The following is a 16,454-nucleotide window of genomic DNA, read 5'->3' on the forward strand; positions in this document are numbered from 1 at the left end:
AGTGATGTTGCAGACACTGACAGGCCAGTTTATTAGGTACACCATCCACGGTCACGGAAATGATTATTTTTACAGACAGTGAGTGACGTGGCTGTGTCTGGCTATACAAAGCAGGCAGATAGGCATCGAGCCATTCAGTTACTGTTCAATTGAATGGGCAAAATTAGTGATCTAAGCGACTTTGAGCGTGGTATGATCGACGATGCCAGGAGTGCCAGATCCAGTATCTCAGAAACAGCCACCCTCCTGGGCTTTTCAAGCACAACAGTGTCTAAGGTTTACAGAGAATGGTGTGACAAACAAATAAATAAACATCCAGTCAGCGGCAGTCCTGTGGGCGAAAACAGATCATTGATGAGTGAGGTCGAAAGAGAATGGCAAGAATTGTGCAAGCTAACAGGTGGGCCACGAACAGGCAGGCAAATAAATGAGCAACACAACAGTGGTTGGCAGAACGACATGTCAGAACGCACAACTGGTCGATCCTTTCTATGGATCAGCTATTGCAGCAGACGACCACAACGGGTTTCACCACTACCAGCTAAAAACAAGAAGAAGTGGCTCCAGTGGCCACACCATCACCAACACTGGACAATTGGACGGTTTCTGTTGTGTCATGTTGATGACAGAGTCATGTCTTGGCGTAAGCAGCATGAGTCCATTGTGTACCGGTGTGGGGAATGTTTTCCTGGAAGACATTAGGTCCCTTGATACCAATTGAGCAACGAATGTTTCCAACACATTGTAGAATCCATGCACCGAAGATTTCAGGCTATTCTGGAGGCAAAGGGTGATCTGACCCGGAAGCAGACGGGTGTACTTAATACACTGTCAGGTGACTGTAAATCTGGTCTATTGGAAGCTGTTATTGGTATCATGATTGTGTTCACAAACATTTACCACGAAGATTGCAATTTTTCCATTCACTATAACGAGGGATCCTGTTTCCTGCTAACAATTCCTGCAGTACCGCGGTTGGCTTTCAACTTGCGTGGCTTCAATGCGAGGGGGCAGTCATTCACCCCTGGGTCAACGCAGCATGAAAGTGATGGTTAAATGATGGTTAAATTAGCCAATGTTTGTGTAAGCCAAACAACCAAACATATTGGGTTATTCACACAACACAACTGGCTGGGCCAAAATAACCCTGTGTGTGTTCTGTCCAATATTTACCCGAATATCCGAACCGACATTATTATTCGATTACCTGTGAGAGTATATCATTTTTTATTTAAAAAATGTATTATACTTTTTATTTTGTATTAAAAGGCTTTGACTAAAATTGTATTATCTATGTGCCATTGCTACATGCAAGGACCATGACATTAAACATGTTTATAAAACAGTTTTATGACAGTTTTGATGACAGTTTTCATGAGTGTGCCCATAAAAAAAAGACTTACCGGCAGCCTACACACTTTTCACGCGTGTAGCTTGTTTTTGTCAGTCAATCAAAACAGCTTCACTGTCAGAGGCTCTATGTGTAGCAGTGACGTGGGAGAGTAGGCTACAATGATCATCCAATAGGTAGGCTGTTGTTTAATATGAATGGAGTTGTTGGACGGGGAGAGCAGCAAAATAGCCTCAATTAGCCTTGCTAGCTAGCTTCTTTACTTCAATTTGATGCAGATGTCATGATAAACTTGTTGCTGCAATAGGTTGTCTAACCGAGTTGGTCTGTCTACTTTCTCTCTCCCCCTCCATGTCAGACACTGTCCCTCCCACACCGTTCTGTGCGGAAACAGGCAGAGTACACCCCTTGAGTCGCACGAGCAAGTCCCCATTGAAGTTTCAAATGTATTTAGACTATCCGGACACCATGATGTTATTCGAATAGTGAAATTATTTCAAAAGCACATCCCTAGCGTTGGGTTAGCAAACCGGGTCGTTTTTAACCCAGCATTTCTTGGGAGTGTAGCAGGAAGGGAAGGTACCTGTGTGTACTGATTGGGCATCTGGAGGAGCAGGGCTAGGTCGGTGTAATCAAACGTGTCGTCCAGGGCTAGGAGGGCCCCATGGACCCCACTCTCTGTGAGATTATCTGCAAACTCCTTTAGCCCAATGGCCTGGACCCAACACATCACTCGATCATTGGACCATACCATCACATCTAGGGAGCGGGCAGAAAGAGGCAGCTACTGTAGTACAATCGTGTGGGGTTACAAATACAGTGAACATTTGCATTTGAGAGACAAAGAATATGGCGATGTTATAGCCCAAGTTACCCGGTTTATTTGCAAGACAAGTTACCTGTACGTATGCTCACCTTGGTTCTGATGTTGGTTCTCATCCCTCCTCCTTTCAAGCTCCTTCCTGTCATAGTTCAAACGCTTCAAGCACATGATGCCATAATGTAGACTGACCCTGAGAGAGAGAGAGAGAGAGAGAGAGAGAGAGAGAGAGAGAGAGAGAGAGAGAGAGAGAGAATCACACAGAGGAGACCTGTGATACTGGGAGAGGGGCTGGTGATGTCCTCACAACCAAACACATTAAAAACCCTGATGCAGAGAAACTGGAGAAAATAAAACTATTGAGTAGGGGAGACCAGGGTTGGTTGTCACAGTGCTAATTACTCCCAATCTAAATGGCACTCTGTCATATTTTTAAGGTTAAAATATGTGAATTCTTTGAAAGAACTCAGACACCTGGTCAACATGACATGCATCCATCCGGGGAGGGTGCAAACACTCACAAATGTCCTAAAAAGGTACTTTGTTATTCTCATGGCCTAAAATGCTGTTAGGAATATCATTCGAACAAAGAAAGGCTATTTTTTGTATGCTATATTGCTTTATTTCCTGTAGCAAAAGGTATACGCTTCTAGCAAAAACCAACCCCATACTGTGTGACATCCATCCCACAATGGGGCTGGTTGTCACAAGTGGACAGAGTGTTTGATGGCTTATGGAATAAGATATGAGGATAAAAATGGTCCCCATTTCAAACCAAGTCCTTGGTCTTTCTCCTGATATTGAAAAAATGATTGTAAGATACACTACATAACCAAAAGTATGTGGACACCTGCTTGCCGATAGATCTCATTCCAAAATATCATTCCACTAGATGTTGGAACATTGCTGCGGGGACTTGCTTCAATTCAGCCACAAGAGCATTAGTGAAGTCGGGCACTGATGTTGGGAAATTAGGACTGTCTCACAGTTGCCGTTCCAATTCATCCCAAAGGTGTTTAATGAGGTTGAGGGCAGGGCTCTGTGCAGGCCAGTCAAGTTCTTCCACACCAATCTCAACAAATCATTTCTGTATGGACCTCGCTTAGTGCACGGGGGCATTGTCATGCTGAAAGAGGACTGGGCCTTCCCCAAACTGTTGGCACAAAGATGGAAGCACAGAATCATCTAGAATGTCATTATATGCTGTAGCGTTAAGATTTCCCTTCACTGGAACTAAGGTGCCTGGCCCGAAACATGAAGAATAGCTGCTCCAGAGTTCAATGGCGACAAGCTTTACACAACTCCAGCCGACGCTTGGCATTGTGCATGGTGAGGCTTTTTCATGAAAACCCATTTCATGATGCTCCCGACGAACAGTTCTTGTGCTGACGTTCCAAACTGCCTCTGGAAGTAACTCGGTAGTGAGTGTTGCAACCGAGGACAGACCATTTAAACGCGTTACGCACTTCAGCACTCGGGCAGTCCCATTCTGTGAGCTTGTCTGGCCTATCACTTCTCTGCAAAGCCATTGTTGCTCCTAGACATTTACACTTCACAATACCAACACAGTTGACCGGGGCAGCAGAAATTTGACGAACTGACTTGTTGGAAAGGTGGCATCCTATGACGGTGCCACGTTGAAAGTCAATGAGCTCTTCAGTAAGGCCATTCTACTGCCAATGTTTGTCTATGGAGATTGCATGGCAGTGTGCTCAATTTTATACACCTGTCAGCAAAAGGTTTGGCTGAAGTAGCCGAATCCACTAATTTGAAGGGTGTGTCCACATACGTTTGTATATATAGTGTATACTGGTGCTAAGAAATACACACAAGAGTAAAACGTGTGACAACCAACCCCTTCTCCTCTAGAGAAGAGGAACGAAAGAGATGATGATAAGAAATACATGTAAAAACCATTGAAATATGTAACTAAGCAGAGGACACTAGATAAGATGCCCTTTGGTACTGTACATTTAATATTCCCATCCCACTACTCCTCTTTGCTGTTGATGATCAGTATTTTATTTGTTTTCATGCAGCACATAAATTAAGGAAGCAGATTTGTGCCAAATCAATACCAAGATTTTGGCATGAATCTGCTTCCATACATGGAATGCCCTTCGATGACAGCAAATATTGATTGAAACTATTTGAATCCAACCTATGGAAGCTGTCCACCATTTTAAGCTGTCCCCTAAGCTCCTTCTTGGTGAGGTGGTCCAGCATGCGAGCATCCACCAGAGACTCCATGAAGTAGGAACGGTACTGGGGCAGACCCAGGCTAGGCAACCACTCATTCCCTACCCACTCATGATTCATGTCCCCGTAGGCCAGGATCTAGATGGGGGGGAAAGAGGGAGGGAGAGAGGAGGGGTGTTGGGATACAAAACATAGGGGGGAAAGAGGGAGGTGGGATATAAAAACGAGAGAAAAAGTGTGTGAAAGAGCACTAGACAGTGAGAATCGATGTCCTCTGAGAGACAATTTATTTCAATTTCCTAAATTTCCTTCCAAAATCTTCTCTGAGAATAGATCAAATAATTTAAAGGAACATTTGGATTTGGGATATACAGTTGAAGTCAAAGTTTATATACACTTAGGTTGGAGTCATTAAAACTCATTTTTCAACCACTCCACCAATTTCTTGTTAACAAACTATAGTTTTGGCAACTCCACTTCGTGCATGACAAGTAATTTTCCCAAAAATTGTTTACAGACAGATTTATTTAATTTATAATTCACTGTATCACAATTCCAGTGGGTCAGAAGTTTACATACACACAGTTGACTGTGCCTTTAAACAGTTTGGAAAATTCCAAAAATGATGTCATGGCTTTAGAAGCTTCTGATAGGCTAATTGACATCATTTGAGTCAATTGGAGGTGTACCTGTGGATGTATTTCAAAGCCTACCTAAAAAACTCGGGATCTCTTTGCTTGACATTATGGGAAAATCAAAAGAAATCAGCCAGGACTTCAGAAAAAAAAATTGTAGACCTCCACAAGTCTGGTTCATCCTTGGGAGCAATTTCCAAATGCCTGAAGGTACCACGTTCATCTGTACAAACAATAGTACGCAAGTATAAACACCATAGGACCTCGCAGCCATCATACCGTTCAGGAAGGAGACACATTCTGTCTCCTAGAGATGAACGTACTTTGGTGCAAAAAGTGCAAATCAATCCCAGAACAACAACAAAGGATCTGGTGAAGATGCTGGAGGAAACAAGTACAAAAGTATCTACATCCACAGTAAAACGAGTCCTATATCGACATAAGCTGAAAGGCCGCTCAGCAAGGAAGAAGTCACTGCTCCAAAACCGCCATAACAAAAGCCAGACTACGGTTTGCAACTGCACATGGGGACAAAGATGGTACTTTTTGGAGAAATGTCCTCTGGTCTGATGAAACAAAAAATAAATCTGTTTGGCCATAATGACCAGGAGGAAAAAGGAGGAGGAAAAAGGAGGAGGCTTGCAAGCCCAAGAACACCATCCCAACCATGAAGCATCGGGGGTGGCAGCATCATGTTGTGGGGGTGCTTTACTGCAGGAGGGACTGGTGCACTTCACAAAATAGATGGCATCATGAGCTAGGAAAATTATGTGGATATATTGAAGCAACATCTCAAGACATCAGTCAGGAAGTTAAAGCTTGGTCGCAAATGGATCTTCTAAATGGATAATGACCCCAAGCATACTTCCAAAGTTGTGGCAAAATGGCTTAAGGACAACAAAGTCAAGGTATTGGAGTGGCCATCACAAAACCCTGACCTCAATCCTATAGAAAAATTGTGGGCAGAGCTGAAAAAGCATGTGCGAGCAAGGAGGCCTACAAACCTGACTCAGTTACACCAGCTCTGTCAGAAGTAATGGGCCAAAAATCACCCAACTTATTGTGGGAAGCTTGTGGAAGGCTACCCAAAACGTTTGACCCAAGTTAAATAATTTAAAGGCAATGCTACCAAATACTAATTGAGTGTATGTAAACTTCTGACCAACTGGGAATGTGATCAAATAAATAAAAGCTGAAATAAATCATTCTCTCTACTATTATTCTGACATTTCACATTCTTAAAATAAAGTGGTCATCCTAACTGACCTAAAACAGGGCATTTTTACATGGATTAAATGTCAGGAATTGTGAAAAACTGAGTTTAAATGTTTTTGGCTCAGGTGTATATAAACTTCAGACTTCAACTGTATGGTCTGTTTGCAATGTGATATAATCACTTGTCACGCCCTGACCTGAGATAGCTCTGTTTTCTTTATATTTTGGTTAGGTCAGGGTGTGACTACGGTGGGTACACTAGTTTTGTTTTGTCTAGGGAGTTTGTATGTCTAGGGTTTCGTAGGTCTAGGGATTTTTGTAATTCTATGTTGGCCTGATATGGTTCCCAATCAGAGACAGCTGTTTATCGTTGTCTCTGATTGGGGATCATATTTAGGTATCCATTTCCCTTTGGTGTCTGTGGGATCTTGTTCTATATTTAGTTGCCTGTCTGCACTCTTCATTATAGTTGCCCGTTTCGTTTGTGCTTGTTTGTTTTGTTTTGCTGAGTTTAGATTTTATTATAAACATGTGGAACTCCACTCACGCTGAGCCTTGGTCTCATTTTTATAACGAACGTGGCAGAAGATCCCACCAACAAAGGACCAAGCAGCATGTTCAGGAGGAATGGACCTGGGAAGAGATTCTGGATGAAGCAGGACCCTGGACGCAGGCGGGGGAGTATCGCCGTCCGAAAGAAGAAATCGAGGCAGCGAAAGCGGAACGGAGATATTACGAGGAGTTATACAAACGAGGTGAGCACCAGAGGCAACACCCCCAAAATATTGGAGGGTGCACACGGGGAGATTGGCTGAGTCAGGTTGGAGACCTGAGCCAACTCCTCGTGCTTACTGTGGGGAGCGTGTGACTGGTCAGACACCGGGTTACCCAGTGATGCGCACGGTGTCTCCAGTTCACATTCATAGCCCGGTGCGCTCTAATTCCAGCTCCTCGCATTTGCCGGGCTAGAATGGGCATCCAGCCAGGATGGATGGTGCCGGCTCACGCTCCTGGTCTCCAGTACACCTCCTTGGGCCAGGATATCCTGCGCAGGCTCTGCGTACTGTGTCTCCGGTGCGTCTGCACAGCCCAGTGCGTCCTGTGCAGGCGCCCCGCACTTGCCGGGCTCAAGTGAGCTTCCAGCCAGGACGCATTGTGCCAGCTCTACGCTCCAGATATCCAGTGTGCCTCCACAGTCCAGTACGTCCTGTGCCTGCTCCCCGCACTTGCCCTGAGGTGCGTGTCACCAGCCTGGTACCACCAGTGCCGGCACCACGCATCAGACCTCCAGTGTGCCTCCACAGTCCAGAGCTTTCGGCGACAGTTCCCAGTCCGGAACCTCCAACGACGGGCCGCAGTCCGGGGTCTCCGGCGACGGGCCGCAGTCCGGGGTCTCCGGCGACGGGCCGCAGTCCGGGGTCTCCGGCGACGGGCCGCAGTCCGGGGTCTCCGGCGACGGGCCGCAGTCCGGGGTCTCCGGCGACGGGCCGCAGTCCGGGGTCTCCGGCGACGGGCCGCAGTCCGGGGTCTCCGGCGACGGGCCGCAGTCCGGGGTCTCCGGCGACGGGCCGCAGTCCGGGGTCTCCGGCGACATTTCGCAGTCCGGGGTCTCCGGCGACGTTTCGCAGTCCAGAGCCTCCAGCGATGATCCACGGTCTGGTTTGACAAAGGTGGAGGGATCAGTGTAAAGAGGGGCGGGGCTGCTTCCAGAACCGGAGCCGCCACCGAGGGTAGATGCCCACCCAGACCCTCCCATATAGGTTCAGATTTGCGGCCTGGAGTCCGCACCTTTGGAGGGGGGGGGCGTGGTATGTCACGCCCTGACCTGAGATCTCTGTTTTCCTTATATTTTGGTTAGGTCAGGGTGTGACTAGGGTGGGTACGCTAGTTTTTGTATTGTCTAGGGTTTTTGTATGTCAAGTGTTTGTAGGTCTAGGGGGTTTTGTAATTCTATGTTGGCCTGATATGATTCCCATTCAGAGACAGCTGTTTATTGTTGTCTCTAATTGAGACAGCTGTTTATCGTTGTCTCTGATTGGGGATCATATTTAGGTAGCCATTTCCCTTTGGTGTTTGTGGGATCTTGTTCTATGTTTAGTTGCCTGTCTGCATTATTCATTACAGCTGCACATTTCTTTTGTTCTGCTGAGTTTTGGTTTTATTATAAGCATGTGGAACTCTACTCACGCTGCGCCTTGGTCTGATCTTTATAACGAACATGACATCAATATAGTTTTCCCGATCATTACAATAATATTAATGACAAAAAACAAGTCACCTGGTCCCAGCTGAACTCCTTCACTTCCTTCAGTAGAGGCAAAGGAAAGGGAAAGAGGAAAAAAAGGATAGATATGGAGGGAGAAGGAACGATTGCCAGAACGGTAAATGGCAGGAGGCATTATGGAGAGGAGAAGATATAAGGAAGGAGGGGCAGAAGGAGGAACAGTTTGTTGGTGAAGGAAAATTAGTTGGAGAAACACTACATTCAAAGAGAAATTGGGGGAGTAGTGGGGGAAAGGTGCAGCAATACATGCCTAATCAGAGACAAAGACAAAGAAAACAAATGATAAATGGCATTTCATTCAGCATAGTCTCAAGTTGCCAGACGATTTTAAGCCAATTAAATGTGTACCATACAATCTTATACAGTTTCAAATTAATACACTATCGTTAGACAATTGAGTTGCACGAAATGTCTTTTAATTTGCTGAAAAAAGATTTAATCACTTTTGAAATAAGATACTTTCTAGGAGAACTTAAAGCAAATAGAAACAGCTTACTGGTTTTATGGCAGCGGTCAGTGACTCCATTTCTGCATGAGTCATCCAGATATTACTGGTCGACTGTGATGTCATTGAGGACGATTAGAATTTGGAAAAGAATAAATAATTACAGTTGGAACACATTTTCACTCAGACACATTCAAACTTCTGGATGTGTGGCAAGTATGTTACTGAACATATGCTAATGTTTGTGTGCAGGTTATTACGTATTGTTTCACTTACAGAGTGTGTGCTGGCCGGTGCCGAGGGGCTGGTGAGGGACACCATCTCCTGAATGGCCAGGCGTAGTTTAAGGCGATGCAGGGGGTTACTGATGCCAATCTCCCGCTGGATCTCTGTGTCCGACAGGTTGGCCATAATGGCACCGCTCTTCACATTGGCACGACACGCAGCCACATACCAGGCAGGCATGCCCACCCACAACTAAGACGAGGGAGACCGAATATGGAATATGGGAATATTTACACACATTACCTGCCAATAAGGCTGAATTGAATTAAAGAATATCATTATGTACAATAACAGTAAAGAAGTTGACACCTACTCATTCAGTGGTTTTTCTTTATTTTTACTATTTTCCACACTGCAGAATTATAGTGAAGACATCAAAACTATGAAATAACACATATGGAATCATGTAGTAACCTAAAAGGCATTAAGTAAAAAAGTAGCCACCCTTGGGCCAAAATACCAGCAACAGTGTGTGTGAAAACCTTGTGAAGACTTACAGAAAACGTTTGACCTCTGTCATTGGCAACAAAGGGTATATGACAAAGTATTGAGATAAACTTTTGTTATTGACCAAATACTTATTCTCCACCATAATTTGCAAATAAATTCATTAAAAATCCTACAATGTGATTTTCTGGATTTTTTTTCTCATTTTGTCTGTCATAGTTGAAGTGTACTTATGATGAAAATTACAGGCCTCTCTCATCTTTTTAAGTGGGAGAACATTCACAATTGGTGGCTGACAAAATACTTTTTTGCCCCACTGTATATGTCAAGGCTAAGAAATGCTTGTTCTTCCAACAATTGTCTCCTTCCTAGGGCATCAGATTTCCACGCCAGGAGTGGAGATGGAGAGAGACCGCATTGCAGCCGTGCGTAATTGGCCGACTCCCACCACGGTAAAGGAGGTGCAGCGATTCTTAGGGTTTGCCAACTACTACCGGAGGTTTATCCCATTACCTCACTGCTAAATGGGGGCCCGGTGCGCTTGCTGTGGTCGGTTGAGGTGAACAGGGCGTTTAGGCACAGGAAGGCTCTGTTTACCTCGGTTCCTGTGTTGGCTCATCCGGATCCCTCTTTGCCATTCATAGTGGAGGTGGACCCATCCGAAGCTGGGATAGGAGCAGTGCTCTCTCAGCGCTCGGGTACGCCACTGAAGCTCGAAACTATGATGCGGGGGACCGGGATTTGTTGGCTCTCGTAAAAGCCTTGAAGGTGTGGAGACATTAGCTTGAGGGGGCTAAACACCCTTTTCTCATCTGGACTGACCATCGCAATCTGTAGTACAGCCGGGAGGCAAGGTGGGCCATGTTTTTCACTCGTTTTGTGTTTACTCTCTCTTACAGACAGGCTCCCAGAACGTTAAGGCAGACGCATTGTCCCGGCTGTATGACACAGAGGAGCAGTCCATGGATCCCACTCCCATACTCCCAGCTTCTTGTTTGGTGGCGCCGGTAGTGTGGGAGCTGGCCGCGGACATTGAGCGGGCGTCACGTGCAGTTCCCTCTCCCCCTCAGTGTCCAGCTGGGTGTCTGTACGTTCCGTCTGCTGTCCGTGACCGACTGATCTATTGGGCCAGCACGTCACCCTCCTCTTGTCATCCTGGGATAGGTCGGACGGTGCACTGTCTTGATGGGAGGTACTGGTGGCCCACTTTAGCTAAGGACGTGAGGTTTTATGTTTCCTCCTGCTCAGTGTGCGCCCAGTGCAAAGCTCCTAGACACCTGCCCAGAGGCAAGTTACAACCCTTACCCGTTCCACAACGGCCGTGGTCGCACCTGTCGGTGGATTTCAGGAAACAGCAAAGGGAACAGCCCCCTATCCACATCGACGGGACAGTAGTGGAGAAGGTGGAAAGCTTTAAGTTCTTCGGCGTACACATTACGGACAAACTGAAATGGTCCACCCACACAGACAGCGTGGTGAAGAAGGCGCAGCAGCGCCTCTTCAACCTCAGCAGGCTGAAGAAATTTGGCTTGTCACCAAAAACATTCAAACTTTTACAGATGCACAATCAAGAGCATCCTGTCGGGCTGTATCACCGCCTGTTACGGCAACTGCTCCGCCCACAACCGTAAGGCTCTCCAGAGGGTAGTGAGGTCTGCACAACGCATCATCGGGGGCAAACTACCTGCCCTCCAGGACACCTACACCACCCGATGTCACAGGAAGGCCAAAAAGATCATCAAGAACAACAACCACCCGAGCCACTGCCTGTTCATCCCACTATCATCCAGAAGGCGAGGTCAGTGCAGGTGCATCAAAGCGGGGACCGAGAGACTGAAAAATAGCTTCTATCTCAAGGCCATCAGACTGTTTAACAGCCATCACTGACTCTGAGTGGCTGCTGCCAACATACTGACTCATCTCTAGCCACTTTAATAATTAAAAATGGATGTAATAAATGTATCACTAGCCACTTTAAACAATGCCACTTTATATAATGTTTACATACCCTACATTACTCATCTCATATGTATATACTGTTATATACTATACTCTTGCCTATGCCGTTTGGCCATCGCTCATTCATATATCTATGTACATATTCTTATTCATTCCTGTACACTTGTGTGTATAAGGTAGTTGTTGTGAAATTGTTAGATTATTGTTTGATATTACTGCATGGTCGGAACTAGAAGCACAAGCATTTCGCAACACTCGCATTAACATCTGCTAACTATGTGTATGTAACAAATTTGATTTGATTTGTCCCTCAGATATGCAAGGAGAGCTTCCCATATAATTGGTGCTCAACAAATATGTCTACATGAGTGTTCAGAAATGTTACACGTGAGATTATTTAGTAAGTATGTGCCAAACCTCCATCTTCTTGAGGGTGGCTGTGCTCTACTGACTGGTACTGAAGCCAGCCGGGCAGAATGATCTGATTGTCACGAATCCCGCTTCCTGAGTCTGTGTTTGCCTGTGTTTCTGTCCTGGAGTGTGTTTCCGGTGTCCTGGAACGCACCCTGTCTGGTTGCCGGGCGAATTAGCTTGTTGGGAGATCGATGTTCACCCGCAGCTGTATCCCATCAGTAATCTGCACACCTGTCCTGATCATCACCTCTCCCCTTCAAAAGCTCTGACCTGACATCCATTCCCTGCCGGATCGTTAGCCATGAACAGTATGTTGTGCCATAGTATCAGCCTCAAGTTGGATAGAATTTGTTTTGTTGTTTTTTACGTATTGCTTGCCTTAAACTTACCTCCGTTTGTTCTGTCTTCAGTTACTCACCCGGATCATTTACCCCATTCCCGCCTGGTCGTCGGAAAATTCTGCTACCCCATTGGATCCACCTATTTACTCCCATCAACTCACCACCGCTGCCCGCTACGCCACCTGGATATATCTACCCATTCACATTCACTTGTAAATAAATACTCACCTTCTTCCTACTCGCCTTGTCCTGGTCTGCTTCTGGGTTCGATTTTGAAAGAACGTGACAGAACGATCCGGCCAAGGATGAACCCAGCGAACCTGGACTCCGTTTGCCATGCCATTACCCAGCAGGGGAAGACATTGGGACAACACAAGACGGCGCTACAGGCGATAGCGGGTTCAATCCAGAACTTATCTGCTAGCTTGACACAAATCCAGGATCAGCTCAGTTTGCCGGCGATTCATTCACCACCTGTTTCACCCATCTCACCTGCCGTGTCTGGTGCGGTTTCCTTCCGTGAACCCAAGGTACCGATGCCTGATAAATATGAAGGGGATTTGGGAAGATGCCGTTCTTTTCTTATGCAGTGTGGGTTAGTGTTTGATCTGCAGCCCCATTCTTACGCCACTGACAAGGCTAGGATAGCCTTTGTTATTGAACTGCTGTGTGGAAGAGCTCTGGAATGGGCTTCAGCCGTTTGGGAACGACAGGAGACCTGCATGGCTTCATACCAGGAGTTCACGGGAGAGATGAGAAAGCTTTTTGACCATCCAGTCCGAGGTAAGGACGCAGCTAAACGTTTGTTCACTCTTCGCCAAGGAGCTCGCAGTGTGGCAGACTTTATGATCGAGTTCAGGACATTGTCTGTGGAGAGTGGTTGGAATGAGGAGTCACTACAAGTGGCTTTTTACCAGGGGTTGTCGGAGCAACTCAAGGACGAGCTGATATCCTATCCAGATTCTAGTGATCTAGACAGCTTGGTCACCTTAGCTATTCGGGTAGATAATAGAGTCCGAGAGAGAAGGAGAGAGAAGCAGTGGGGTCCATCTAATCAATCTGAGACTCGGTTACCATTCGGGTCAGGAAGTGGACCAGAACGGGTTGATCATTTTCCTTCACACGGGATTAGTGGAGGAGTCCTGCCGCCAGATCCTGAACCTATGCAAGTGGGGCGGCTCGGGTTAACTAAGGACGAGCGCCAATGTAGACGTGAGACCAACAGCTGCCTCTACTGGGGTAGCTCGGGACATTACATCTCCGTTTGTCCTCAGCGCCCGTTAAACTGCTCGGCTCGTTAAGTTTGGGAGGTTTGTTAGCGAGCCAGTTTCAACCTCTCAGGAGCCCTGTCATACCTCGTTTTCCTGCTACCCTCATAAATAAGAATCAGAGTTTAGCGATTAACGCTTTCATCGATTCAGGTGCCGATGACAGCTTCATTGATGCCGACTTAGTGGAACAGCTGGGGCTTTCCAAGGAGCAATTACCGGAAGCCATTGAAGCAACCACTCTGAACGGCAGTATTCTGGCATGGATCACTATGAGGACTGAACCGGTTAAGATGTTGTTGTCGGGGAATCATTCAGAGGTTTTTTCTTTTTTCATTTTGCCTTCCCCCCATGTTCCTCTGGTTCTTGGATACCCCTGGCTAAGAGAACACAATCCTTTGTTCGATTGGGTGACTGGTAAGGCAATTAGTTGGAGCATAGAGTGCCATGCTAACTGCCTCAGGACTGCCTGTTCTCATGCTGTCCCCAGTCGGGTCAGTGAGTCTGCTCCTCCTGATTTGTCCTTGGTTCCTGAAACATATCACGAGTTGGGTGAGGTGTTCAGTAAGCAGAAAGCTCAGTCACTTCCTCCCCACCGACCTTATGATTGTACAATTAAGCTGTTCCCTGGAGCTGCCTTTCCCAAGGGACGGTTATACAGTATTTTTCGACCTGAGCGGGAAGCCCTGGAGACCTACATAAAGGAGTCTCTTGCTGCAGGTCTCATTCGTCCCTCGTCATCACCCCTGGGAGCTGGATTTTTTTTTTGGAGTAAGAAGGATGGCTCTCTTCGACCGTGTATTGATTATCGGGGGTTGGATGAGATTACGGTCAAGAACAAGTACCCCTTGCCCTTGATGAGCTCCGCTTTCGATTCTTTACAGGGTGCTACTGTGTTTACGAAGCTTGATCTACGCAATGCGTATCATCTGGTTCGGATCAAAGAGGGGGACGAGTGGTTGACTGGATTTAATACACCTATGGGACATTTCGAGTACCAGGTGATGCCGTTTGGACTTTCTGATTTTCTCCAAGGAGCTTTCCAGCCACATCCAGCATGTTAAGCAGGTCCTGCAGCGGTTATCGGAGAACCGTCTGTTTGTGAAGGCAGAGAAGTGTGATTTTCACGCCCACACTACATCCTTCCTCGGGTACATCATCTCCAGGGGTGAGATCAAGATGGACCAAGAGAAGGTTCGGGCGGTTCGGGATTGGGCCCGGCCCGGTACGAGATTGCAGCTCCAGAGATTCCTGGGATTTGCGAACTTCTATCGGAGGTTTATCCGTGATTACAGCCGGGCGGCCGCCCCTTTAACTGCTCTGACGTCTTGCACCAGAATTTTCTGTTGGACTCCTGAGGCAGACCGAGCATTTCTGAACTTGAAGAGCCGATTCACCAACGCGCCGATTCTCTCTCAACCTGACACTTCCCGTCAGTTTGTTGTTGAGGTGGACGCGTCTGATGTGGGGGTGGGCGCCATCCTGTCCCAGCGTAGCTCCACTGACGGTAAACTCCATCCCTGCGCCTTCTACTCTTGTCGTCTTTCACCAGCTGAGAGAAACTACGATGTGGGTAACCGGGAGCTTCTCGCTGTGAAGCTTGCCTTGGAGGAGTGGCGTCACTGGTTGGAGGGAGCGGAGCAACCGTTTGTGGTCTGGACTGACCACAAGAATCTGGCTTACGTGCAATCGGCTAAACGTCTCAACTCCCGTCAGGCCAGGTGGGCTTTGTTTTTTGGACGCTTCAATATTTCCCTGACATTCCAACCTGGGTCGAAGAACGGCAAAGCGGACGCCTTGTCCCGGATGTTCTCCAAGACGGATGAGAGTGGGGCCAAGACTGAGACGATTCTTCCCCAGAACCTTGTCGTGGGAGCCGTTACATGGAGGATTGAGGAGGATGTGATGGCGGCCCTTCGGACGCAGCCCGGCCCCAGTAACGGTCCACCCGGTCGGTTGTTCGTGCCTGAGTCGGTCCGTTCTGCTGTTCTTCAGTGGTCCCACGCCAGCAAGATAGCTTGTCACCCTGGCGTTGCTCGGACTATGGCGCTACTGCGCAGACGATTTTGGTGGCCTGCCATGGGAGAAGATACCCGGAGGTTTGTTGCCGCATGTCCTGTTTGTGCTCAGAACAAAAGTACCAATCGGCCCAGCTCTGGGCTTCTTCACCCCCTACCTATTCCTCGGCGACCTTGGTCGCATCTGACCCTGGATTTTGTCACGGGATTGCCCCCTTCTGTTGGGAACACGGTCATTCTGACCATTGTGGACAGATTCAGCAAGTTTGCTCATTTTGTCCCTCTCTCCAAGCTTCCATCTGCCACGGAGACGTCCGAGATCCTGGTTAGGGAGGTTTTCAGGGTCCACGGATTGCCCAGTGACATTGTTTCTGACCGTGGTCCTCAGTTTACCTCTGCTGTCTGGAGATCCTTCTGTTTGGCCATTGGAGCTACAGTCAGTCTCACTTCTGGATTTCACCCACAATCTAATGGTCAGGCGGAGAGAGCCAACCAGAAGATGGAGTCCACGCTGCATTGTCTTGTCTCCTCTGATCCCACCTCTTGGTCATCTCAATTACCCTGGGTTGAGTATGCTCATAATACCCTTCCTTCATCTGCCACTGGGATGTCCCCGTTCCAATGCCTGTACGGATACCAACCTCCCTTGTTTCCTTCTCAGGAGAGGGATCTTTCTGTTCCTTCTGTCCAGGTCCACATTCGTCGTTGCCACCGGACCTGGCATCGGGCCAGGAAGGTCCTCCTTAGAGTTTCTGACCGGTATCAGATCCAGG

At 47.2% G+C, this 16,454-nt stretch overlaps 1 protein-coding gene across 2 annotated transcripts in view; it reads right to left on the minus strand.

Annotated features, from left to right (window-relative positions):
* LOC139377471 (liprin-alpha-3-like) overlaps nucleotides 1-16,454 on the minus strand; it is a 67,540-nt gene that overhangs the window by 6,873 nt on the left and 44,213 nt on the right. For both annotated transcript variants that reach the window (XM_071120503.1, XM_071120502.1), the window contains 6 exons: nucleotides 9,226-9,426; nucleotides 9,001-9,063; nucleotides 8,499-8,525; nucleotides 4,333-4,508; nucleotides 2,267-2,364; nucleotides 1,935-2,110 (listed from right to left, as the gene is read on the minus strand). In XM_071120503.1, the coding sequence (XP_070976604.1) occupies nucleotides 1,935-2,110; nucleotides 2,267-2,364; nucleotides 4,333-4,508; nucleotides 8,499-8,525; nucleotides 9,001-9,063; nucleotides 9,226-9,426 (741 nt within the window). The remainder of the gene's footprint in view (nucleotides 1-1,934; nucleotides 2,111-2,266; nucleotides 2,365-4,332; nucleotides 4,509-8,498; nucleotides 8,526-9,000; nucleotides 9,064-9,225; nucleotides 9,427-16,454) is intronic.

This window comes from Oncorhynchus clarkii, chromosome 20 (assembly GCF_045791955.1).
Source record: "Oncorhynchus clarkii lewisi isolate Uvic-CL-2024 chromosome 20, UVic_Ocla_1.0, whole genome shotgun sequence".
NCBI lineage: Eukaryota > Metazoa > Chordata > Actinopteri > Salmoniformes > Salmonidae > Oncorhynchus > Oncorhynchus clarkii.